The sequence below is a fragment of the Pristiophorus japonicus genome, chromosome 7, assembly GCF_044704955.1.
Source record: "Pristiophorus japonicus isolate sPriJap1 chromosome 7, sPriJap1.hap1, whole genome shotgun sequence".
NCBI lineage: Eukaryota > Metazoa > Chordata > Chondrichthyes > Pristiophoridae > Pristiophorus > Pristiophorus japonicus.
In genome coordinates this window covers 127,444,663-127,472,204 of record NC_091983.1, presented here as the reverse complement: position 1 = coordinate 127,472,204, position 27,542 = coordinate 127,444,663, and the positions used below count along the sequence as shown (strand labels likewise).

The following is a 27,542-nucleotide window of genomic DNA, read 5'->3' as shown; positions in this document are numbered from 1 at the left end:
AGTGCTTCCTCACAGAGGCAAAATACTGCAAGTAGAATCACTGTAAACCAATTCATACAATACCTTGTGGCTGATTTCATTCTTCCTCTATTTCAAATCACGGAAATAACCCGGATGTCTCCCAGAAACCTGTATATGCGGTTGCAACCTGGGGGGGGGGGGGGTGCGGGGGTGCGGCGCATGTCATGAGTAGACAGGATTGTGGAAAAGGGAAAAACTATTTGAAATTAGGAAAATATCTAGTGGCATAAAACCCTAGATAGGAATAGCGCAATCAAGCAGATGCAACATGGATTCATGAAGGGGAAATCATGTTTACCGTATATACTCGCGTATCCTACGATCTCACGTATCATGCGACCCCTAAATTTTCGTCCCCAAAACATGATTTTATCATATATCCTATGTATCATGCGAGTCACTTTTTTGAGATACCAGATGACACTAGGCTAGGCTTTCAAACAAGTTTAACAAGTACCCAACACGTAACAAGTACCCTAACACATAACAACGATCGAATACAGACCTTAACAACCGAATCATGAAACGACTCTTCCGCCGTAAACAACCGAATGAGAAACAGCTGTTTTGCTGTTTCTCATTACGATAATAAACAGTGACCATATTTCGTTCCAAATCTCATCTAAGGTAGTAAACTATGACAAATATATTTTTACATTCTACCCTTAGCCACTATGGAGAAAAGATCTGCGAAGAAATATACTGCCAAATTTAAGCTGCAAGTTGTTGCCGAAGCGGAACAAAGCAACAACGTTAAAGCTGCAAAGCTGTTTGGTGTCGGAGAAAGCTGTGTCCGAAATTAAGAATCGTTTCTGTTTTCCTTTGGTAGTTAGCCTCTCAGCTGATTTGGAAAGCGTAAACATTACGTGTGTATCAGCAAGTAAAACAGCAGTTTTATCAAAATCATCTTTATTTGATATACATATGTACTATTTGACTTACCGTAAATGGATACGGTCTGCTTAACAGCCTAACAGCCTAACCTTGGCCAGCACTTCACACCCGCAAATTTTGTATCTCGCGTATCATGCGACCCCCCAAATTTAGGTTACAATTTAGGTCTTCAAAAGTCGCATGATACGCGAGTATACACGGTAACTAATTTACTGGAATTCTTTTGAGAATATAACGAGCATGGTGGATAGAGGTGTACCGATGGATGTGGTGTATTTAGATTTCCAAAAGGCATTCGATAAGGTGCCACACAAAAGGTTACTGCAGAAGATAAAGGTACGCGGAGTCAGAGGAAATGTATTAGCATGGACAGAGAATTGTCTGGCTAACAGAAAGCAGAGAGTCGGGATAAATGGGTCCTTTTCGGGTTGGAAATCGGTGGTTAGTGGTGTGCCACAGGGATCGGTGCTGGGACCACAACTGTTTACAATATACATAGATGACCTGAAAGAGGGGACAGAGTGTAGTGTAACAAAATTTGCAGATGACACAAAGATTAGTGGGAAAGCGGGTTGTGCAGAGGATACAGAGAGGCTGCAAAGAGATTTAGATAGGTTAAGCGAATGGGCTAAGGTTTGGCAGATGGAATACAATGTCGGAAAGTGTGAGGTCATCCACCTTGGAAAAAAAACAGTAAAAGGGAATATTATTTGAATGGGGAGAAATTACAACATGCTACGGTGCAGAGGGACCTGGGGGTCCTTGTGCATGAATCCCAAAAAGTTAGTTTGCAGGTGCAGCAGGTAATCAGGAAGGCGAATGGAATGTTGGCCTTCATTGCGAGAGGGATGGAATACAAAAGCAGGGTGATCCTGCTGCAAGTGTATAGGGTATTGGTGAGGCCGCACCTGGAGTACTGCGTGCAGTTTTGGTCACCTTACTTAAGGAAGGATATACTAGCTTTGGAGGGCGTACAGAGACGATTCACTAGGCTGATTCCGGAGATGAGGGGGTTAACTTATGATGATACATTGAGTAGACTGGGTCTTTACTCGTTGGAGTTCAGAAGGATGAGGGGTGATCTTATGGAAACATTTAAAATAATGAAAGGGATAGACAAGATAGAGGCAGAGAGGTTGTTTCCACTGGTCGGGGAGACTAGAACTAGGGGACACAGCCTCAAAATACGGGGGAGCCAATTTAAAACCGAGTTGAGAAGGAATTTCTTCTCCCAGAGGGTTGTGAATCTGTGGAATTATCTGCCCAAGGAAGCAGTTGAGGCTAGCTCATTGAATGTATTCAAATCACAGATAGATAGATTTTTAACCAATAAGGGAATTAAGGGTTACGGGGAGCGGGCGGGTAAGTGGAGCTGAGTCCACGGCCAGATCAGCCATGATCTTGTTGAGTGGCGGAGCAGGCTCGATGGGCTAGATGGCCTACTCCTGTTCCTAATTCTTATGTTCTTATGTTCTTTAAAACAAACAAACAAACCTTTTGTGTGAGGTAATGCATTTGGAGAGATCTAACCAGGCAAGGGAATATACATTAAATGATAGGACACAGAGTGTAGAGGAACAAAGGGACCTTGGAGTGCAGGTCCACAGATTCCTAAAGGTAGCAGGCCAGGTAGATAAGGTGGTTAAGAAGGCATATGGAATACTTGCCTTTATTAGTCGAGGCTTGAAATGTATAAAACACTGGTTAGGCCACAGCTGGAGTACTGTGTGTAGTTCTGGTCACCACATTACAGGAAAGATGTGATTGCACTGGAAAAGGTGCAGAGGAGATTTACAAGAATGTTGCCTGGGATGGAGAATTTTGGCTATGAGGAAAGATTGGAGATGCTGGGTCGGTTTTCATTGGAACAGAGGAGGCTGAGGGGAGACCTGGTTGAGGTGTATAAAATTATGAGGGGCCGAGATAGGGTGGATAGGAAGGACCTGTTTCCCTTGGCAGAGGGGTCAACAATCAGGGGACATAGATTTAATGTAATTGGGGAAACGTTTAGAGGAGATATGAGGGGAAATTTCTTCACCCAGAAGGTAGTGGTGGTCTGGAACTCACTGCCTGAAAGGGCGATAAAGGCAGAAACCCTCACCACATTTTAAAAATACTCGGATGTGTATTTCAAGTGCCGTAACCTACAGAGCTACAGACCAAGAGCTGGAAAGTGGAATAAGGCTGGATAGCTCTTGGTCGGACGGCACGGACATGAGGAGCTGAAATGGCCTCCTTCCGTGCTGTAAATTTCTATGATTCTATGATTTACTGACTGACTATATTATTATAGATTCATTGGATTTCAGACAGTGATTAGACAATACCAGTAATTGATCATATTTTTAAGTGGAAATATATGCACACTTAGTTTGTTTAAATAAAATGATTGGGATACGGGTTAAATTTTTTTAAAAAGAAAACGCCTTTCTGGGCTTTATATTATTTTTCGTTCTGTATACGTCAGGTGGATTTGAACCAGTGTCTGATACAGCCCTGGAGCTGGGAAAGTACTGCAGTAAAGTAGAGAGTCAATTTTACAAGTTGTGAACTCCAAAAACATGGGGGATAATTTTCAACTTCCAGCCGCCCGTTTCTTGCCTGAAAAAAATTGGCAGCCAGCAATTGAAAATTGGGAGTGGGGGTGGAGGGCTCAGCTGCCCCATTAACACCTGATGTAATCGGGCCTGTAAATGGGCAAGCAATCCACCTGCCTGAAACAGATATGGTAATCGTGTACACACACCAGTTGTAGGACCCCGATTACATTTTTTCAGGTTCACATGTACCAACCATTGAGTGGCCCAATCAGCAAACCATAAAGGGATCACTGGCGGCCCCTCAGAAAATGGCCCAGGAAACTTGTCATCTTTTTGGTGGGCCCAGGAGAAGCACTCCTGCACTTCTTGCCCCCCAAAAAAAGCTTTTCCCGCTGCTGGCCTATTCTGGACCCTCCTCACCCCCCCTGTGGATCACCACCCCACTAGGGCCAAAACGGGCCAGCTCAGCACGGGAGCTGGATGATTTCCTCCCTTCCCAAATGCGTTAAGCCGACCAGTGGTTTGTTAAAGAGGCCCACACCTCAAAATAACTCAGGCACAATCGGACAGGCGGACTGACCACTCCACCAACTTTGTGCTTTTTTTGGGCGCTACTTGAGAATCGCCACCATAAACTGTATGTTGCTTCATTATTTTCCTTTGGTGTCCATAATGTTATGTTTAGAATAACTCCACAAGACTGTACATCTTAAGCTCAAACTGTTGTGACCTTGGTCTCTTTATTCTAACTCCAGAGTGAGGAGGCAGCATGGTAGATTGCCTTTTATATCTGCTTGCCCAGGTGTGCAGGTGACCCTTGGGTCTCCCACAGGTGCGCCCCCTCGTGGCAAGTCTTGCACATTGGTAATGTTTACATACATAACACCATTCCCCCCCAAAGTCTTATGTACAAGTTATTTACAAGTTGAGGTGATCCGGGGCTCTGCGTTCCCAGGTTGATCATCTGAGTTGAAGTCCTGGCATGGGTGAGCCGGTCGGATCATTGCTGCACTGCGGTGTGGCTGGTCTGATCGGACTGTCGGGCACGGTGGGTTCATCCTCGTGGTTGACCGTGAGGTTGATTGCTGGTTGGGTGTGTGTGGGTGGATCAATGATGGTAATGTCCTCTTCAAACTGTTCTTGGTTGTCAGTGATCCGCAGTTTGGTCTGATCCAAGTGCTTTCTGCATGTTTGTCCAGTCAAAAGTTTGACAACAAATACTCTATTCCCCTCCTTGGCTAACACAGTGCCAGCAACCTATTTGGGACCATGACCATAATTAAGAACAAACACAGGGTCACTAATGGTACATGTTATGCCAGTGACGCCGGGTTTCTACATGATCATTGAGATCCGGGTAGACTAAAGAAAGCCTGGTTTTGAGTGCTCTCTTCATTAGCAATTCCGTAGGGGAACCCCGGTAAGCGAATGGGGTCGCGTGCGGTAGCTGAGCAGAATCCAAGATAGCGGGGTCTGCAGGGAACCATCCGTCACGTATTTCAAGCTCTGTTTGATGGTTTGGACTACTCGTTCCGCTTGATCATTGGATGCGGGCTTCAACGGTGCAGACCTGCCATTGCGGATCATGAACTCGTTGAATTCTGAGCTGGTGAAGCATGGTCTAGTGTCACCAACAAGGATGTTGGGCAAACCATGGGTGGCGAACATGGCCCAGAGGCTTTCAATGGCGGCAGTGGACGTACATGATGACATTATTGTACATTCAATCCACTTAGAGTAAGCGTCCACTGCTACTAGGAACATCTTTCCTAGAAAGGGGCCAGTGAAGTCTATGTGGACCCTGGACCACGGTTTGGAGTGCCATGACCACAGACTCAGTGGGGCCTCCCTGGGTGCATTGCTCAACTGTGAGCAAGTGTTGCATTGGTGTATGCATGACTCCAATTCTGAGTCAATGCCGGGCTGCCAAATGTGCAACCTGGCGATAGCCTTCATCACGACTATAGATGGGTGGGTACTATGGCGGTCGCGTATAAACGTTTCCCTGCCTTTTTTTGGCAAAATTACACGATTCCCCCATAGGAGACCGTCTGAATGGATGGAAATTTCGTCCTTGCGTCAGTGGAACGGCTTCATTTCATCTTGCATTTCCCCTGGGACCGCCGACCAGCTTCCATTGAGGACACAGATTTTTATTAGTGATAGCACAGGGTCTTGGCTAGTCCAGGTCCTGATCTGGCGAGCCATGATGGGTGACCCCTCACTCTCAAAAGCATCCATTACAAGGAGTAAGTCTGCGGGTTGCGCCATTTCCACCCCGGTGGTGGGCAATGGTAGCCGACTGAGGGCATCCGCACAGTTCTCAGTGTCTGGTCTGTGGCGGATTACATGATCATATGCAGATAATGTTAGTGCCCATCTTTGGATGTGGGACGAAGCATTGGTGTTAATACCTTTGCTTTCTGAGAACAACGAAATGAGCGGCTTGTGGTCGGTTTCGAGCTTGAACCGGAGCCCAAATAGGTATTGGTGCATTTTCTTAACCCCGTATACGCATGCTAATGCTTCTTTTTCAACCATACTGTAGGCTCTTTCAGCCTTAGATAAGCTTCTGGACACATATGCAACTGGTTGCAGTTTGCCTGACCCACTGACTTGCTGTAACACACAACCGACCCCGTACGAAGATGCATCACAAGCTAGTACTAAATGTTTACACGGGTCATACAATACAAGTAACTTGCTGGAACATAGCAGGTTTCTGGCCTTGTTAAAGGCTGTCTCTTGAGCTTTACCTCAAACCCAGTCGACACCCTTGCATAGCAATAAATGCAAGGGTTCCTGCAAAGTGCTCAACCCCGGTAGAAAGTTACCAAAATAGTTGAGGAGTCCCAGGAACAAACGCAGCTCCGTCACATTCTGTGGTCTGGGTACATTCTTGATGGCCTCTGTCTTTGAGTCCGTGGGTCTGATGCCGTCTGCCGCAATCTTTCTCCCCAGAAATTCGACTTCTGGCGCCAGGAAAACACACTTGGAGCGTTTCAGCCCGAGTCCCACTCTGTCCAGTCGCTTGAGGTTGTGCAAGTGTTCGGTGGTGTTGTGGCCAGCGATCAAGATGTTGTCTTGGAACACCACAATGCACGGAACCGATTTCAGCAGACTCTCCACGTTCCTCTGGAAGATAGCAGTCACCGAACAAATCCCAAAGGGGCATCTGTGGTATATGAACAGTCCTCTGTGCGTGTTGATGCACGTCAATTTTTTCGAAGGTTCAGCCAGCTCCTGTGTCATGTAAGCAGAGGTTAGATCCAGTTTGGTGAACGACTCCCCCCCCGGCCCCCCGCTAGTGTTGCAAACAGGTCATGCACTTTGGGTAGTGGGTACTGGTCCTGTAACGAGACTCGGTTGTTCATTACCTTGTAGTCCCTGCAGAGTTTGACCGTCCCATCGCTTTTCAACACCGGAACAATTGGACTGGCCCACTTGTTGAACTCGACTGGCGATATGATCCCCTCTCGTTGAAGTCTGTCCAGCTCGATCTCGACTTTCTCTCGCATCATATATGGAACCACTCGGGCCTTGTGATGAACGGGCCATGCATCAGGGACTAGATGGATCTGCACTTTGGCAGCTGTGAAGTTGCCGATGTCTGGCTTGAATAACGACAGGAATTTGTTTAGTACTTGGGCGCACGAGGCGTCATCCTCCGAAGACAGTGCTTTGATGTCGTCCCAGATCCATCGGATCTTTCCTAACCAGCTTCTGCCAAACAGCGTTGGGCCATCGCCTGGTATAATCCATAGTGGTAAATCATGCACCGCCCCATCGTACGATACCTTCACTGCCGCACTCCCAATGACTGGTATGAGCTCTTTGGTGTAAGTGCACAGCTAGGTGTGAATCGGACTTAGTTTTGGCTTTTGTGCCTTGTTGCCCCACAGTCTCTAAAAAGCCTTATGGCTCATAATTGACTGACGCGCCCTAGTGTCCAATTCCATGGAAACTGGAATGCCGTTTAATTTGACTTAACATTATCGGAGGGCTTTTGGTGGTGAAGGTGTGTATCCCATACACTTCCTCTTCAGCCTTGGGTTGAGTTGCCTTTCTTACTCGTTCAGCGTGATCCGTGCCAGATCGGTCATCTTCTGCCGACTCTGCCACGTGGTGAGTCACAGCACGTTTGCACATTCGCTGGAGGTGCCCCATTGTTCCACAGCCCTTGCACACGTAGTGCTTGAATCGGCATTGATGGGCTCGATGATTACCCCTGCAGCGCCAACACAGTGCTAATGGATTCACATTCACGGCCCACGGCGGGCTCTGAGTCATCCTAGGTCTGATCTCTGCGGGCGTGTAGGCCCTGCCATGTACAGTTCTGCCTGCTAAAGGCGTTATTTTATGCACAGTACTTGCCGGTGAGTTCCGATGCTGCAATGATATCTGTTTCGTGTTATCGTTTGTGGAGCTAAAAGCCTGGGCTATCCTGACGGCCTTGCTCAGATCTAGGGATTCGGCAAACAGCAGTTTGCGAGGAATGACCTCGTGGCCGATTGCAAGCACGAAAAAGTCCCGCAACACTTCCCTTCAAAAATCCAGCAAATACACACGGTCCCACAAAACGTCTTAGGTCGGCGACATAGCTCACCACGTCCTGGCCCTCGGAGCGGTGGGGAGTATAAAAGCGATACCTGGCCATCAAGATGCTCTCCTTCGGCATGAGGTGTTCCCGAACCAGCGTGCACAACTCTTCATATATCTTGTCCGTTGATTTAGTCGGTGCTAGCAGATTTTTGATGAGGCCATATATCGTGGACCCGCAAACGGTGAGGAGAATCGCCCTGCGCTTGATCGCGGTTGCTGCCTTTTCCAGCTCGTTGGCCACGAAGTACTTGTCAAGACGCTCAACGAAGGCTTCCCAATCATCACCCTCAACAAATCTCTCAAGAATACCAACGGCAGCCATAACTGTGTGAAAGTTTGTGATCTGTTACTCGTCGCCAATTGTTATGTTTAGAATAACTCCACAAGACTGTATATCTTAAGCTCAAACTGTTGTGACCTTGGTCTCTTTATTGTAACTCCAGAGTGAGGAAGCAACATGGTAAACTGCCTTTTATACCTGCTTGCCCAGGGTGTGCAGGTGATCCTTGGGTCTCCCACAGGTGCGCACCCTGGTGGCAAGTCTTACACATTGATAATGTTTACATACATAACACATAACAATACTATATGTAATACCTTCAATAGCACTGCAAATCTTACATATTTTGGGCACCTATAGTTTGCTGTTTCTCTGTTTCCAAAACTCATACTAAAACTAAAAAAAAATGAATCAAGAAAACTGCACTATGTCCCAGGGATTTTGTCAAATTGAAACAATCTAAACATTCAAACTAATGTTGTGTCTAGAATTTCTGTATCTGTTATAGCCACAACTTATGTGATGTATGATAATGTTTCTCCACTCTCATCTCTCAATCATAAGATTGTGTCTTCAAGCCACACTCCCGGACTTGAGCACATAATCTAAGCCGACTTTCTAGTGCAGTACTGAGGAAGTGCCGTCTTGTCTGAGTGCATTCCCTTGGATAAGACATTATACAGACGTCCCATCTGTCTGTTCAGGTGATTCAGGTAGACACTGAACATCCTAGAATGATCAGGGAGTTCTCCTTATGTATAGAGAGTTCAGAGTGGGAGTGGGACCTCTCTGTCCTCAGTCTCCTACACTGTTCCAATGAAGCTCAATGTAAGCTCGAGAAACATCACGTCATCTTTCAATTGGGTACTTTACAGCCTTCTGGATTCAGCATAGAGTTCAAAAATTTTGGACAGTAGCTTTTGGCAATAGAAACATAGAAACATAGAAATTAGGTGCAGGAGTAGGCCATTCGGCCCTTCGAGCCTGCACCATCATTCAATAAGATCATGGCTGATCATTCCCTCAGTACCCCTTTCCTGCTTTCTCTCCATACCCCTTGATCCCCTTAGCCGTAAGGGCCATATCTAACTCCCTCTTGAATATATCCAATAAACTGACATCAACAACTCTCTGCGGCAGGGAATTCCACAGGTTAACAACTCTCTGAGTGAAGAAGTTTCTCCTCATCTCAGTCCTAAATGGCCTACCCCTTATCCTAAGACTGTAACCCCTGGTTCTGGACTTCCCCAACATCGGGAACATTCTACCCGCATCTAAGCTGTCCAGTCCCATCAGAATCTTATTATGTTTCTATGAGATCCCCTCTCATCCTTCTAAACTCCAATGTATAAAGGCCCAGGTTGATCCAGTCTCTCCTCATACGTCAGTCCTGTCATCCCGGGAATCAGTCTGGTGAACCTTCGCTGCACTCCCTCAATAGCAAGAACGTCCTTCTTCAAATTAGGAGACCAAAACTGAACACAATATTCCAGGTGAGGCCTCACCAAGGCCCTGTACAACTGCACTAACACCTCCCTGTTCCTATACTCAATTCCCTAGCTATGAAGGCCAACATACCATTGCCTTCTTCACCGCCTGCTGAACCTGTATGCCAATTTTCAATGACTGATGAACCATTACACCCAGGTCTCGTTGCACCTCCTCTTTTCCTAATCTTCCGCCATTCAGATAATATTCTGTCTTCGTGTTTTTGCCCCCAAAGTGGATAACCTCACATTTAGCCACATTATACAGCATCTGCCATGCATTTGCCCACTCACCTAACCTGTCCAAGTCGCCCTGCAGCCTCTTAGTGTCCTCCTCACAGCTCACACCACCAGCCAGTTTAGTGTCATCTGCAAACTTGGAGATATTACACTTACTTACTTCATCAAAATCACTGATGTATATTGTAAAGAGCTGGGGTCCCAGCACTGAGCCCTGCAGCACTCCACTAGTCACTACCTGCCATTCTGAAAAGGACCCATTTATCCCGACTCTCTGCTTCCTGTGCCAACCAGTTCTCTATCCACGTCAGTACATTACCCCCAATACCATGTGCTTTGATTTTGCACACCAATCTCTTGTATGGGACCTTGTCAAAAGCCTTTTGAAAGTCCAAATACAACACAACTGGTTCTCCCTTGTCCACTCTACTAGTTGCATCCGATTTGTCAAGCATGATTTCCCTTTCATAAATCCATGCTGACTTGGATCGATCCGGTCACTGCTTTCCAAATGCGCTGCTATTTCATCTTTAATAATTGATTCCAACATTTTCCCCACTACTGATGTCAGGCTAACCGGTCTATAATTACCCGCTTTCTTTCTCCCTCCCTTTTTAAAAAGTGGTGTTACATTAGCTACCCTCCAGTCCATAGGAAGTGATCCAGAGACGATAGACTGTTGGAAAATGATCACCAATGCATCCACTATTTCTAAATACTCTGGGATGCAGACTATCAGGCCCGGGGATTTATCGGCCTTCAATCCCAATAATTTCCCTAACACAATTTCCCGCCTAATAAGGATATCCTTCAGTTCCTCCTTCTCACTAGATCCTCAGTCCCCTAGTACTTCCGGAAGGTTATTTGTGTCTTCCTTCGTGAAGACAGAACCAAAGTATTTCTTCAACTGGCCTGCCATTTCTTTGTTCCCCATTATGAATTCACTTGAATCCGACTGCAAAGGACCTACGTTTGTCTTCACTAATCTTTTTCTCTTCATATATCTATAGAAGCTTTTGCAGTCAGTTTTTATGTTCCCGGCAAGCTTCTTCTCGTACGCTATTTTCCCACTCTTAATTAAATCCTTTGTCCTCCTCTGCTGAATTCTAAATTTCTCCCAGCCCTCAGGTTTGTTGTTCTTTCTGGTCAATTTATATGCCTCTTCCTTGGATTTAACACTATCCTTAATTTCCCTTGCTAGCCACTTGAGCCACCTTCCCCATTTTATTTTTACTCCAGACAGGCTTGTACAATTGCTGAAGTTCATCCATGTTTGCCATCGCCTATCACCGTCAACCCTTTAAGTATCATTTGCCAGTCTATTCTAGCCAATTCACGCCTCAAACCATCGAAGTTACCTTTCCTTAAGTTCAGAATCTTAGTTTCTGAATTAACTGTGTCACTCTCCATCTTAATAAAGAATTCTACCATGTTATGGTCACTCATCCCCAAGGGGCCTCGCACAACATGACTAATTAGTCCTTTCTCATTACACATCACCCAGTCTAGGATGGCCAGCTCCCTAGTTGGTTCCTCGACATACTAGTCTAGAAAACCATCCCGAACACACTCCAGGAAATCCTCTTCCACCGCATTGCTACCAGTTTGGTTAACCCAATCAATATGTAGATTAAAGTCACCCATGATAACTGCTGTACCCTTATTGCATGCATTCCTAATGTCTTGTTTGAAGCTGTCCCCAACCTTACTACGACTGTTTGGTGGTCTGTACACAACTCCCACCAGCGTTTTCTGCCCCTTCGTATTCCGTAGCTCCACCCATACCGATTCCACATCTTCCAAGCTAATGTACTATTGCATTAATTTCCTCTTTAACCAGCAATGCCACCCCGCCTCCTTTTCCTTTCTGTCTATCCTTCCTAAATGTTGAATACCCCTGGATGTTGAGTTCCCAGCCTTGGTCACCCTGGAGCCATGTCTCCGTGATGCCAATTACATCAAATCCGTTAACTGCTGTCTGCGCAGTTAATTCGTCCACCTTATTCCGAATACTCCTCGCATTGAGGCACAGAGCCTTCAGGCTTGTCTTGCTGACACACTTTGCCCCTTTAGAATGTGGCCCTTTTTGCTTTTTGCCTTGGGTTTCTCTGCACTCCACTTTTACTTTTATTTCCATCTTTTGCTTCTGCCCCCATGATTCTGCTATTCACATTTACAGCTCCTCTAGACCTATCTTTTGTTTCTTTACTTGTCCCATTACCAGCCCTTTTGCCTCGCACCATCATCCATTTTGTCATTTAATCTCTGCTGCCTGTTACCCTATCACAGACCTTCCCCTGTGTTCTTTCCTCTCTCTCCCCCCACCCACCGTTTCCCTGCCTATGTACTTGTTTAAAACCTGTTACATTTCTAACGTTTTCCAGCTCAGATCATCGGCCTGAAACATTGGTCTGTAAATTGCGACCTCTCCGGGTGCGTACGATGTGCGCCCGTGCTTGAAGAGGCCTCCGCAAGTGCGGTTCTCGTCGCACGTACGAAGTGTGTACGGACCCGGGAAGGCATCACAAAAGCCGGTTTTCAGCGCACAATGCGCATGCACTGAAAAACCGGCTTGTCGGTCTGTCACAGAAACATAGAAATACAGAAATATAGAAAATAGGTGCAGGAGTAGGCCATCCGGCCCTTCGAGCCTGCACCACCATTCAATAAGATCATGGCTGATCATTCCTTCAGTACCCCGTTCCTGCTTTCTCTCCATACCCCTTGATCCCTTTAGCCGTAAGGGCCATATCTAACTCCTTGAATATATCCAATGAACTGGCATCAACAACTCTCTGCGGCAGGGAATTCCACAGGTTAACAACTCTCTGCGTGAAGAAGTTCCTCCTCATCTCAGTCCTAAATGGCTTACCCCTTATCCTAAGACTATATACCCTGGTTCTGGACTTCCCCAACATCGGGAACATTCTTTCTGCATCTAACCTGTCCAGTCCTGCCAGAATTTTATATGTTTCTATGAGATCCCCTCTCATCCTTCTAAACTCCAGTGAATACAGACCCAGTCTCTCCTCATATGTCAGTCCTGCCATCCCAGGAATCAGTCTGGTGAACCTTCGCTGCACTCCCTCAATAGCAAGAACTTCCTTCCTCAGATTAGGAGACAAAAACTGAACACAATATTCCAGGTGAAGCCTCACCAAGGCCCTGAACAACTGCAGTAAGACCTCCCTGCTCCGATACTCAAATCCCCTAGCTATGAAGGCCAACATACCATTTGCCTTCTTCACCGCCTGCTGTACCTACATGCCAACCTTCAATGACTGATGAATCATGACACCCAGGTCTCGCTGCACCTCCCCTTTTCCTAATCTGCTGCCATTCAGATAATATTCTGCCTTCGTGTTTTTGCCCCCAAAGTGGATAACCTCACATTTATCCACATTATACTGCATCTGCCATGTATTTGCCCACTCGCCTAACCTGTCCAAATCACCGTGCAGCCTTTTAGCATCCTCCTCACAGCTCACACCGCCACCCAGTGTCATCTGCAAACTTGGAGATATTACACTCAATTCCATCATCCAAATCATTAATATATATTGTAAAGAGCTGGGGTCCCAGCACTGAGCCCTGCGGCACTCCTGCCATTCTGAAAAGGACCCGTTTATCCCGACTCTCTGCTTCCTGTCTGTCAACCAGTTCTCTATCCACGTCAGTATATTACCCCCAATACCATGTGCTTTGATTTTGAACACCAATCTCTTGTGTGGGACCTTGTCAAAAGCCTTTTGAAAGTCCAAATACACCACATCCACTGGTTCTCCCCTTTCCACTCTACTAGTTACATCCTCAAAAAATTCCAGAAGATTTGTCAAGCATGATTTCACCTTCATAAATCCATGCTGACTGGACCGATCCTGTCACTGCTTTCCAAATGTGCTGTTATTTCATTCTTAATGATTGATTCCAATATTTTTCCCACTACTGATGTCAGGCTAACTGGTTTTCTTTCCCTCCTTTTTTAAAAAGTGGTGTTACATTAGGAACCCTCCAGTCCATCTGAACTGATCCAGAGTCGATAGACTGTTGGAAAATTATCACCAATGCATCCACTATTTCTAGGGCCGCTTCCTTAAGTACTCTGGGATGCAGACTATCAGGCCCTGGGGATCTATCGGCCTTCAACCCCGTCAATTTCCCGAACACAATTTCCCACCTAATAAGGATATCCTTCAGTTCCTCCTTCTCACTCGACCTTCGGACCCCTAGTACATCGGGAAGGTTATTTGTGTCTTCCTTTGTGAAGACAGAACCAAAGTACTTGTTCAATTGGTTTGCCATTTTTTTATTCCCCATTATAAATTCACCCGAATCTGACTGCAAAGAATCAATGTTTGTCTTTACTAATCTTTTTCTCTTCACATATCTATAGAAGCTTTTGCAGTCATTTTTTATGTTTCCGGCAAGCTTCCTCTCGTACTCTATTTTCCCCTCTTAATTAAGCCCTTTGTCCTCCTCTGCTGTATTCTAAATTTCTCCCAGTCCTTCGGCTTGCTACTTTTTCTGGTTAATTTGTATGCCCCTTCCTTGGATTTAACACTATCTTTAATTTCCCTTATTAGCCACGGTTGAGGCACCTTCCCCGTTTTATTTTTACTCCAGACAGGGATGTACAATTGTTAAAGTTCATCCATATGATCTTTAAAGGTTTGCCATTGCCTATCCACCGTCAACCCTTTAAGTATCATTTGCCAGTCTAATCTAGCTAATTCGCGCCTCATACCATTAAAGTTAGCTTTCCTTAAGTTCAGGACCCTAGTTTCTGAATTAACTTTGTCACTCTCCATCTTAATAAAGAATTCTACCGTATCAAGCTCCAACTTGACAGATCCTCTGCATCTCAGGAGTGAGGACATTTGCAAGGGCAAGATTGCAGTATTTACCCATACCTTGCCCAGCAAATGTCCTCAAAACTCTTGCACCTGATAAAAGCAGGCACGTAGCCTACTTTTACAGGCGTAAGAGTTTTAAAACACACTTAAAACATAAAAAATGTAATTAAAAAAACACATTTTATTTTTAAAGACCCTGCCCTCTACGTTAAATTTATTTTAAACTATAATTAAAAAAACTTTTTTAAAAACTTGGAAAAAAACTGTTTCTCTAAGATATTTATTAACTTTAATTTCAATGTTTCTTATTTTTTATTTGGTGTTACTGGGTTTGTTTTATTTCTCTCTCAATTAATAGCAAGGAGAACTTGTAGATACAGAGTTCCCATTGCTATTAATTGAGAATACTTTACCTGATTGGTTTACCTGAAATGTGACTGCATCTTCTGTGTGGGAACCTCGAGGATGGGAGCGCTGGAAGAGAAGGCCTCCCCAATGGAATTCCACACTCCTCCGGGACCACCAGATACTTTCGGAAAAATTCTCCGGTCGGAGACTTTCGTCCAAAAGAAGCCTCCGACCAGAATTTCAGGGCCAATGTCCTTTGACAGATTGTACACATCCCCGGGAGAAGGGCATTCCTGGGTGGCAATTAGGGCTATTTGCCCAACTCTTGTCCAGCGAATGTCCCTTTATGCCTGGTAAAAGCAGGCATATAGCCTACCTTTACCAGCGTAAGAGTTTTAAAAAGGTAGAAAAATTCTATTTTGTCACTAATTTTTATATTAAAAATCCTGTCCATTAAGGTAAATTTATTGTTAACTCTATTAAAACATTTACTAAAACACAATTTAATTCAATTTCAATTAATTTTAAATATATGAGGTGTTTTCTTTATTTATTGTGCTGTGTTTTTCTGGGTATTTTCATTGATAGTAATGGGAACTCCCATTATTATCAATGAGAATACTTCATGGTCATTGGTGGTCCAGGCCCACGTGGGCCCATACGCTGGGCTGCGAAAGGAGGACTCGGACCGCAAGTATACGTTCCTCCAGAACCACCAGGTACATTCGTAAAAAAAAATTCAGTCGGAGGCATCCGCCCACGGGAAGCTTCCGACCGCAATTTTTGGGCCATTAACTTTGTTTCTTTCTCCACAGATGCTGCCTGACCTACTGAGTATTTCCAGCATTTTCTGCTTTTAGTTCAGATTTCCACAGTATTTTTCTTTTGTATTGGTTATCCCTATGTACTCACCAGCAATCTTCCCTCAACCAGCATCACCAGAAATATAGACTATGGTCAATCATCTCAGTACTATTGTAGGATCTGGTCTGTATACGATGCCAGGTTTGCCTATAAAGCAACAATGTCTGCACGCCAAAATGAATTCATTGTACGTGAAGGCCTTTGGAAAGTTTCTGAAAGGTGATATGGTGCTATATAAATGCATAGTCTTTCTTTCTACACAAATATTATAATAAAAAAATAATATAAACTACCTATTAGTCAAGTTCATTTCTACTTTAAGATAAATCTTTAATTTTAATACTGAACAACGCTTGACAAAGTTCTGCTTGCACCAATTAGAAACACATTCGTTTGAAATACAGCAGACCAAGTTTATAATGCTCTCTTTTGGGAGCCATATAAAAAAGTGATTTTCAGAAAATAATTTTTTTTTTAAATTTAGAATTAGAGATGTAACTTTTGAACTTTTATAATTCTGTATGAAATCAAAATACCACTCCACCCCCTTATAGAAATGGTTTGAGGCTTGAATGGTGACAAGATCAAATCAAGGAACATTTTCAGGTTGCAGCTATGGAGACTGACCTTTTGCTGTAAATGGGGTGCTATGATTAGCCAGTTTTAATATGTTGGCTCCTGGATTGTTGCACACAACCTAATCAGTAACTCTTACCAGATTTGCAAGTGTCCACAAGGTCATCTTCTAGTACAACCAATAAAGATCGAGGAATGCTTCCCACAGACAGCCTCTGAACCTATTATTGAACCAGAAAAGATAAGTAAGGAATAATGCAAATGGCTATTCTATGCAAGTTTAATCTCGCTAACCTGTTCACTGCACATGCCCATTAATACTTTTTAAAAATTAATTCATGGGACGTGGGTGTTGTCAGCAAGGCCAACAGTTATTGCCCATCCCTACCCACCATCTTAAACTGCTGCAGTCCATGTGGTGAAGTAGTATACTTCTTTGTAGCAGTTTGGTACAACTGCCATTTACAAGTGTGGGGTCTCAGTCCTTCATATTTAATAATTGCTGGAAATTAAAAAAAATGTTAATACTTTGTGTTTTAATGTTTTCTTTCTGTCGCTTATCTCTCTCTTTATTTCGGTTTCTGTACATGATTTGACGTTGAATTAAATGTTTTAACTGACACTTCCTGGTTAGAATTCTGAGTGGCTCAGCGAGGATTCTTCAATCTGATTGGTTACGGAGACACACAATTGCCCTTCCTGTTCACACAGGTCCCAGATCCTGTGGAGGGCACTGCACTGTTGCCTGGGCCAATGTTGTTCGCACTTGACAAGCAATTAATACTATTTATTCACCACAATTTCAAAAAATAAGTGAAATAGTTGTGGTTATCTCCTCCATCCTTCCATCATCCTCAGTCACAAACTTTCCTCAGAGGACAGCACAGGCTGGACACACTTGTCTGGCAGGGTGCCCTGCCTGCTTGTTGCACAGACTGGAAAATTGCGGGGGCTCTGCCCATGAATTTCGATCCATTAAAATAGATAGATGGTAACGTGTGCCTGCCTGCAGTGTCCCAGTGTGTGTGAGTGGTCGGGAGGTGAGGCTTTTTGCCAGCAGGGTACATTCATAAAATCAGCCCTCTGTTCTCAGGCTTTCCATTTCTCGGCAGTGAACCCTATCAATTTGCAAAATAACTCCAAACCTATAGAAGTTTCACTGTTTAGTTCCACACCAGCCCTGTTTGCAATCCTTTCTTCATTTTGTTCTTTCTCTGATCTACCCTCGGACATTTTCCCAATAAATCTGTAATTGTTCACTGCCACCATGTGGTCAAATAGCAGGACTGGTGCTATCTGGTCCACAGTTATCTTCCATGCTGTTACACACAAACTAACAGAAGGTGAGCGTTGTGGGATGGATGGAATGGGATGCCCAAAATCCTTGAAATGAAATGCTAGTGTTTCATAACAGCTTCATCGAGGAATAGTAAAAAAAAATGATAAACAATTTGAATTTGGATCCTCCGAGTGAACTCCAACACTGCTACAAGTATTTGATTTCATGTTCAGATTTTAAAAGACATTGTGAGCCACACTTAAACTGTTACACTGCATTTTACTCACCCAAATGTTTGTTACCTGAAAATTACAAAAATAATATATTATTATTGTTAATGGCAATCAATCGAAAGCGTCGTTTTTACATCACCTGTTCCTGAATTTTGATTTCTTGGTAGTCTTTACAACTTGAGGGAGAAGACGAGGCCCCAGACAGGCACGTAAATTTCATTGAGTTGCAACCTTCTGGATTGGGACAGGATGTCGGACAGCAGAAGGTGTAATGCTGCTCAAAGTCTGCAGTCACGGTAAAGACGTGCCTGCATTTGTTGCACATGTACTCGTGCTCGAATTCCAGCACCTTCACCATTCCAGTACGTATTACCGTCCCAATGACTGAAAGGAAATGACTTACATCTCTGGTTTTTGGAATACGATCCCTGGTCAATTCAGGACAAAGTGGCAATCCTGACAAATAGATTAAAAAAAAGAATTCACGCATTACTTAAAACATGAAACTATAATTTAATTAGCACTGACAGTCCCCTGTAGTTCGCTGTAAAGAAAAATATTGCATTTTATTTAACACCCCAAAGCACTTGGCAGTCAATGAAGTACTTTTGCTGTATAGTCACTGTTACAATGTCGGGAAATATCGCAGCCAATTGGGTCCTACAAACAAATGGCCAGATTATCAGTTTTTTTTTAAAATAAGTGATACCCTTTGAGGGATAAATATTTGGCCAGGACAGCAGAACAAATCTGCTGGTGTTTTTTGAATAGTGCCATAGAAACATAGAAAATAGGTGCAGGAGTAGGCCATTCGGCCCTTCGAGCCTGCACCACCATTCAATAAGTTAATGGCTGATCATTCCCTCAGTACCCATTTCCTGCTTTCTCTCCATGGCCTTTGATCCCCTTAGTCGTAAGAACATAATAAGAACATACGAATTAGGAACAGGAGTAGGCCATCCAGCCCCTCGAGCCTGCTCCACCATTCAACAAGATATGGCTGATCTGGCCGTGGACTCAGCTCCACTTACCCACCCGCTCCCCGTAACCCTTAATTCCCTTATTGGTTAAAAATCTATCTATCTGTGACTTGAATACATTCAATGAGCTAGCCTCAACTGCTTCCCTGGGCAGAGAATTCCACAGATTCACAAGCCTCTGGGAGAAGAAATTTCCTCTCAACTCAGTTTTAAATTGGCTCCCCCGTATTTTGAGGCTGTGTCCCCTAGTTCTAGACTTCCTGACCAGTGAAAACAACCTCTCTGCCTCTATCTTGTCTATCCCTTTCATTATTTTAAATGTTTCTAGAAGATCACCCCTCATCCTTCTGAACTCCAACGAGTAAAGACCCAGTCTACTCAATCTGTCATCATAAGGTAACCCCCTCATCTCCGGAACCAGCCTAGTGAATCGTCTCTGTACCCCCTCCAAAGCCAGAATATCCCTCCTTAAGTAAGGTGACCAAAACTGCACGCAGTACTCCAGGTGCGGCCTCACCAATACCCCGTACAGTTGCAGCAGGACCTCCCTGGCTTTGCACTCCATCCCTCTCGCAATGAAGGCCAACATTCCATTCGCCCTCCCGATTACCTGCTGCACCTGCAAACTAACTTTTTGGGATTTATGCACAAGGACCCCCAGGTCCCTCTGCACCGCAGCATGTTGTAATTTCTCCCCATTCAAATAATATTCCCTTTTACTGTTTTTTTTCCAAGGTGGATGACCTCACACTTTCCGACATTGTATTCCATCTGCCAAACCTTAGCCCATTCGCTTAACCTATCTAAATCTCTTTGCAGCCTCTCTGTGTCCTCTACACAACCCGCTTTCCCACTAATCTTTGTGTCATCTGCAAATTTTGTTACACTACACTCTGTCCCCTCTTCCAGATCATCTATGTATATTGTAAATAGTTGTGGTCCCAGCACCGATCCCTGTGGCACACCACTGACCACCGATTTCCAACCTGAAAAGGACCCATTTATCCCGACTCTCTGCTTTCTGTTAGCCAGCCAATTCTCTATCCATGCTAATACATTTCCTCTGACTCCGCCATAACATCCTTTATGTCTACATAAGAGAGCAGGCAGGGCCTCCATTTACATATGCAAAGGAGGTAATGCTGTTTCCGGCACAGGCCCTGGGCACCAATGCAGAAGTCTGTACCAATATGGTGGGCAGTGTACTTCTGGGTCGGAATTTACATGGGCACACCTCTCGCCATATTGAACACCTAGGTGCCTGTTTAATGCTGGCCACAATGCCAATAAATTTCTATACTTAAGAGCCCTGCTCAGAGCCTCTCTCCACAACTGGGAGCAATTTGAAGCAGCACAAAGAAAACAAACAGAAATAAAACTAACTAAAGAAGACGACACCAATACTACCTGCCTTCCCCTCCGCCCCGCCCAGAATAGTCACGTAAAACAGACCATGCAGTTGAAGCACGATTGGCCAGACTCCTAGATTTGTTACGCCCCCCCCCGCCCCCACCATGTCTAATAAACATAAGAAACAGAATATGAAAATCCAAGTAATAAGTCAACTGTAAAATGCAGTGATCACACTGCACTATATATTTCAGGCTGCTAAAGATTTTTTGGTTTAGTATTTAACCTACTGACCTGAAATTCTCACGTGAAGGTTTTGTTTCATGACCAAATCATGTGGCTTTGGATATGACTGCAGAATTGTCATGGTTGCTCTGTGCAGTGCATTGTCAAATATTGGAAACAGTTCATTGGGGAATGCATTCAAGTATTCACCAATCTCCATACTGATTTCAAACAGTGTCAACGCATTCACAGTGACTGGATAGTGAGCACCATTATCTGGCTCTTGCAGAATATGGATGATATTATTTTTGTGGAGTTCTGCAACATAAGATTCAAATACTTGTCCAATTAAGGCAACTTGTTCTGGATTCAGATGCATTCTTCCTGTTTGGAAAACAAAAAGAAGGGAGATTATAAGAGCGAAATATTGTTTATCTAACTATGGGAAGCAAATGTTATTACAGCACTGGACCAATCTCTGCTTTTGGGAACGAATAATGTAAAAGTAGCATTTGCCTTTAAACGAAAGGAGATTCAGAAACTGTACAACTGTACCAATATGTAGCCCAATGTAAATATTCTTAAACCATCACTTTTCAACTCACTATCACATTCATATTGAATTTGATGATGCAGTATCATGAATAAATGTAGTAATTATCCTTACAAATATAGTAGCTGTTTGGAAATTCCAGCAGGTGGGCTGAAATGGAATGTTATAAATTTCAATTGTTTACAGCCCCATCGAAATATTACATCTAGTTAAGATGTGATCATTCAAATACATTCTGTATTGATTTCAAAGCAATTCATAATTGCTATTTTTTCCCCACAACTGTGAATATTTTGCTTAACAGTAGCAAAAGCACTTTGTTTAAAAGGGAATTATACCGCACACTCTGCCCACTGAATAATGTATACCTAGAGCCAATTTAGTGTCGCTTCCTCCTTTGCTATCTGGTGTGGGACCAGGTTAAGACTGTAATTTTATACCAATTCAGCCTACTACTGGCCACAATATAAGCCCAACCAGTCCAAAAACAATGTTTAAACTTTCAATGAGTCAACAAGGCAACAGACTATTGTCTAATATTAAAAGGATTCACTGGCTGGTAAGCTATGTGCTTTTAAGTACATCTCGCTCACTAAGTTATGCAAGCACAGCAATGTAATCCCTCCCTCATTAAAACATGTGCTGGCACCTTAAATTCAACTGGAGCAATAAACATTGAGCAAAATTGGCAGGTCAATCATGAATACCACTTTCACAAGACTAATCATGAGATGGTGTAATCATACACAAGATGGATTGTGGAGCATTCTGATTACCATACCCACTAGAAATTGGATTGAAACTGGCCAAACTGATTTCAATAAGATCTTTACAGACAGCAGACAGAAGGGACAACTTTTATCCCATCAGCCTGGGCAGCAATTGAATTCAAGTCCAAAGATGAAAGGCCAGCTAGTCTAGCAAGTAGGCAGAGTAGTGGTTACTGTACTGGAGTATCAACCCAGATGTCTTGTGTTCATAAACTCACCGTGCCAAGTTCAGAAAATCAATTCACTACATCCGGTCAATTGTGGGCAGCACCAGAAAAATGAGTATGAAAGCTGCCAGATTGTGATAAAAATTCAACCGGGTTTACTAATAATAAAAGGAGCGGCGAGTGGCGGCCATGAGCAGCGTGACGGCCTCGACCTGCGAGAGACCATCAGCGGCAGGTCGGAGCCATAAAAGGAGTGGCGAGTGGCGGCCATGCCACTACAAGGTACAGCGGGAGCTGGTGTAGGAGGGCGACGGCAGTGAAGAGAACAACTGGATTGGATGTCATCAAGGTCCAGGTGGCTGACTGAAGCGTGGGCAGGTGCAACAGGAGCGGAAGGTCAGGGTGAAGGAGCGGCGGGTGATCGTGGAGTGACGTGATCGGGGCCCAGGAGACGCGTAAGTTCGGGGCCAGAAGAGGCGTGGGCCCAGGGGCAGCACGGGCCAGCCCATACTGCAATATGTGCACGCACTAGGTCCGTGCAGAGCAGGTCTCCAGTTGTCTTGGGTAATCCTTGCCACTGGACCAAGACCTGGCTCTGACTGTGGATGGGCAATGGCAGACATTTAGAGACCGCATGGATGAACTACAACAATTGTACATTCCTGTCTGGCGTAAAAATAAAAAAAGGAAGGTGGCTCAACCGTGGCTATCAAGGGAAATCAGGGATAGTATTAAAGCCAAGGAAGTGGCATACAAATTGGCCAGAAATAGCAGTGAACCCGGGGACTGGAAGAAATTTAGAACTCAGCAGAGGAGGACAAAGGGTTTGATTCGGGCAGGGAAAATAGAGTATGAGAGGAAGCTTGCAGGGAACATTAAGACGGACTGCAAAAGTTTCTATAGATATGTAAAGAGAAAAAGGTTAGTAAAGAAAACGTAGGTCCTCTGCAGTCAAAATCAGGGGAAGTCATAATGGGGAACAAAGAAATAGCAGACCAATTGAACAAGTACTTTGGTTCGATATTCACTAAGGAGGACACAAACAACCAACCGGATAGAAAAGGGGTCAGAGGGTCGAGTAAGAAGGAGGAACTGAGGGAAATCCTTATTAGTCGGGAAATTGTGTTGCGGAAATTGATGGGATTGAAGGCCGATAAATCTCCAGGGCCCGATGGACTGCATCCCAGAGTACTTAAGGAGATGGTGCTGGAAATAGCAGATGCATTGACAGTCATTTTACAACATTCCATAGACTCTGGATCAGTTCCTATGGAGTGGAGGATAGCCAATATAACCCCACTTTTTAAAAAAGGAGGGAGAGAGAAAACAGGGAATTATACACCGGTCAGCCTGACATCGGTAGTGGGTAAGATGATGGAATCAATTATTAAGGATGTCATAGCAGCGCATTTGGAAAGAGGTGACATGATAGGTCCAAGTCAGCATGCATTTGTGAAAGGAAAATCATGCTTGACAAATCTTCTGGAATTTTTTGAGGATGTTTCCAGTGGAGTGGATAAGGGAGAACCAGTTGATGTGGTATATTTGGACTTTCAGAAGGCTTTCGACAAGGTCCCACACAAGAGATTAATGTGCAAAGTTAAAGCACATGGGATTGGGGGTAGTGTGCTAACATGGATTGAGAACTGGTTGGCAGACAGGAAGCAAAGAGTAGGAGTAAATGGGTACTTTTCAGAATGGCAGGCAGTGACTAGTGAGGTATCACAAGGTTCTGTGCTGGGGCCCCAGCTGTTTACATTGTACATTAATGATTTAGACGAGGGGATTAAATGTAGTATCTCCAAATTTGCAGATGACACTAAGTTGGGTGGCAGTGTGAGCTGCGAGGAGGATGCTATTAGGCTGCAGAGCGACTTGGATAGGTTAGGTGAGTGGGCAAATGCATGGCAGATGAAGTATAATGTGGATAAATGTGAGGTTATCCACATTGGTGGTAAAAACAGAGAGACAGACTATTATCTGAATGGTGACAGATTAGGAAAAGGGGAGGTGCAACGAGACCTGGGTGTCATGGTACATCAGTCATTGAAGGTTGGCATGCAGGTACAGCAGCGGTTAAGAAAGCAAATGGCATGCTGGCCTTCATAACAAGGGGATTTGAGTACAAGGGCAGGGAGGTGTTACTACAGTTGTACAGGGCCTTGGTGAGGCCACACCTGGAGTATTGTTTACAGTTTTGGTCTCCTAACTTGAGGAAGGACATTCTTGCTATCGAGGGAGTGCAGCGAAGGTTCACCAGACTGATTCCCGGGATGGCGGGACTGACATATCAAGAAAGACTGGATCAACTGGGTTCACTGGAGTTCAGAACAATGAGAGGGGATCTCATAGAAATGTTTAAAATTCTGATGGGTTTAGGCAGGTTAGATGCAGGAAGAATGTTCACAATATTGGTGAATTCCAGAACCAGGGGTCACAGTCTAAGGATAAGGGGTAAGCCATTTAGGACCGAGATGAGGAGAAACTTCTTCACCCAGAGAGTGGTGAACCTGTGGAATTCTCTACCACAGAAAGTTGTTGAGGCCAATTCACTAAATATATTCAAAAAGGAGTTAGATGTAGTCCTTACTACTAGGGGGATCAAGAGGTATGGCGAGAAAGCAGGAATGGGGTACTGAAGTTGCATGTTCAGCCATGAACTCATTGAATGGCGGTGCAGGTTCGAAGGGCCGAATGGCCTACTTCTGCACCTATTTTCTATGTTTCTATGTGTGGTGATTGGTGTACAACGGCCACAACACGTTAAAAAAATCCACGCCCAGGCATTTTCCAGCCTTCACGATGTAGTTCAGGACCTGGAATATTAGGTCCTTCATTAAAACATCCTTTTTTGACGTGGAAGCAAGTCATCCTCGTTTCGATGAAAGGGACAGGCACATACCACCCCTATCCAGTGGCCTACTCACAACTCCAATCCCGCAACATGGGATTGACTCAATGTCCTCCAAAGTGGCCTAGCAAGATATTCAGTTGTAAAAACAATTGCTAGAAAAATGTCCACTAGAGCCTTCTCAGGGCAAATAGGAGCAGGCAATATGTCGGTCTCATTCCAAGTACAAATCTATTCACACATCCAGTTAACGCCTCATCATATATTTGTATATCCACATTTACTTGTCATGTTGTAGTTACACTTCCCTCCACTGGAGGCACTGTAAAACCATCACTGGCAGATGGGTGTAATTACAACATGATAAGTTTACCACAGTGGCATTTTCCGTTAAAATGTGAAATTAGGAATTATATATTAGAAATATAAAAATAAGGTCAGAATAAATGAGAACTGAATTGGATCAACACTCTGTTCAAATATTCCCTGACCTCTAACCCCACTTCACCTGAAGACTACATTTGGTTTTGGGACTCCCTATACACATTGCCACAGGAGATGGACTTGTAACAAAAAACACTGTTCTACCCAGTCACCAATCAGTTTGTGCAAACTCCATTGCTACAACCCCCTCCTGCTTTACATCCTCCCCACACCTTCATCCCTCCAACTAAGGCCTCTTCTGCATGCCCTCTCCCTTCACCCCCATTAGTGGCACAGCATTAATGTATTTAGAACTCCTTCCGAAACCCTTGTCCCTCCAAATCTCACTTCACTTCAAAAAAAATCTTCTCAAAACCATATGTTGATCACATCTCTAAACTCCTCCACCACAACTCAGCACCCATTCTTTTATTAATTTTTATTCTTTCACTTTCCTCCATAAAGGAGCATGATATATATTTTCTGAAGGTGTTATATATATGCAAATTATTGCTTTGCCCCATATAGTTTCCTGAACTGTCAAGTCTCATTTATTTCCAGCAAGATTCACACTTCGAGGTGCAAGTTCTACTTACTTCAGTTCATTCGTCACTGGACTCAAATCCTTTTTTACTGTGTCAGGTAATGTCACATTAGTGCTATTTGAAATAAACCAATAACCAAGGACTCTTGTGAAAACGACAATTGTGGGTCGCAACCTTTTCCAAATGTGCACACACAGACGGCGCTGAGATTGCCACACGTTGGGGGTGCCTGAAATGACACGTGGGGCGGCCACCGCGAGCTGGGACAATGCAGCGCCAGGGAGTAAGAATGCTCGCACACAAACCCGGGCATTCCCAGTGACATCACAATAAGGCGAACCCGGGGCTCATGGAACCCAGTGACATCACAATAAAACGAACGCAGGGCTCATGGAACCCAGTGACCGCACAATAAGGCGAACGCGGGGCTCATGGGGCCGAGTGACATCACAATAAGGCGAACGCGGGGCTCATGGGGCCGAGTGACATCACAATAAGGCGAACGCGGGGCTCATGGGGCCGAGTGACATCACAATAAGGCGAACGTGGGGCTCATGGGGCCGAGTGACATCACAATAAGGTGTCGGTCGGGCTCATGGAGCCCAGTGAGGTCACAATCATAAGCAGGAACGGTACTAACGAGCATCAGATCGCGCTACATTACCTGGCGCGGTCGCCCAGCAACAGCCAGGGAATCCCCTCCGTGCATCACATCTCCCGCCAGCCGCGCCACCACCGAGAGGGACAGGGGCCGTAGTCAGAGATTACAGCGGCTCCTCTTCCTTCTCCATCTCCTCTTTAATAATTCCGATTTAAGTGAAAATTACATTGAATAGGGTTGACTTGTGTGAAAGTAGATAATGTGCACTATAATGATACATATAAATAACGAAGTGAGCAATCGCCCCCCTCTGGTGATAGTGGTAGGTTCCCCGCGGGCTGTTTCAGCGCGCGCTCAATAAACTTTTGTTTTTAAAAACAAAAAAGAAAACGATTTAAACAATTTGGAGGCTCCGAATATTTTCTTGCAAAAATTGTGCATTTTGCACTTGAAATTGCATTTTCCGGTTACAACTTCAATTGTTTGTACACAAATCGAGAGAGGTGGATGAATAAACAAAGAACTTGCATTTTTTACAGCGCCTTTAACCTCAAGGCGTCCCATAGAAAGAAACATAGAAAATAGGTGCAGGAGTAGGCCATTCGGCCCTTCTAGCCTGCACTGCCATTCAATGAGTTCATGGCTGAACATGCAACTTCAGTACCCCATTCCTGCTTTCTTGCCATACCCCTTCATCCCCCTAGTAGTAAGGACTTCATCTAACTCCTTTTTGAATATATTTAGTGAACTGGCCTCAACAACTTTCTGTGGTAGAGAATTCCACAGGTTCACCACTCTCTGGGTGAAGAAGTTTCTCCTCATCTCGGTCCTAAATGGCTTACCCCTTATCCTTAGTCTGT

General features: G+C 44.4%; 1 protein-coding gene across 4 annotated transcripts in view; it reads right to left on the bottom strand.

Moving 5' to 3' along the window:
- The window catches only part of mcm9 (minichromosome maintenance 9 homologous recombination repair factor), an 81,117-nt gene extending 54,307 nt beyond the window's left edge, over positions 1 to 26,810 (bottom strand). For 2 of the 4 annotated variants that reach the window (XM_070885310.1, XM_070885312.1), the window contains exons 1-4: positions 26,133 to 26,509; positions 20,842 to 21,156; positions 18,357 to 18,673; positions 16,845 to 16,926 (exon numbers count right to left, since the gene is read on the bottom strand). In XM_070885310.1, the coding sequence (XP_070741411.1) occupies positions 16,845 to 16,926; positions 18,357 to 18,673; positions 20,842 to 21,151 (709 nt within the window). In that variant the 5' untranslated portion in view covers positions 21,152 to 21,156; positions 26,133 to 26,509. Of the gene's footprint in view, positions 1 to 16,844; positions 16,927 to 18,356; positions 18,674 to 20,841; positions 21,157 to 26,132; positions 26,510 to 26,745 lie in introns of those variants that run through there. The other 2 variants (XM_070885311.1, XM_070885313.1) reach the window with 2 other exon arrangements.
- Positions 26,811 to 27,542: the final 732 nt, after the last annotated feature.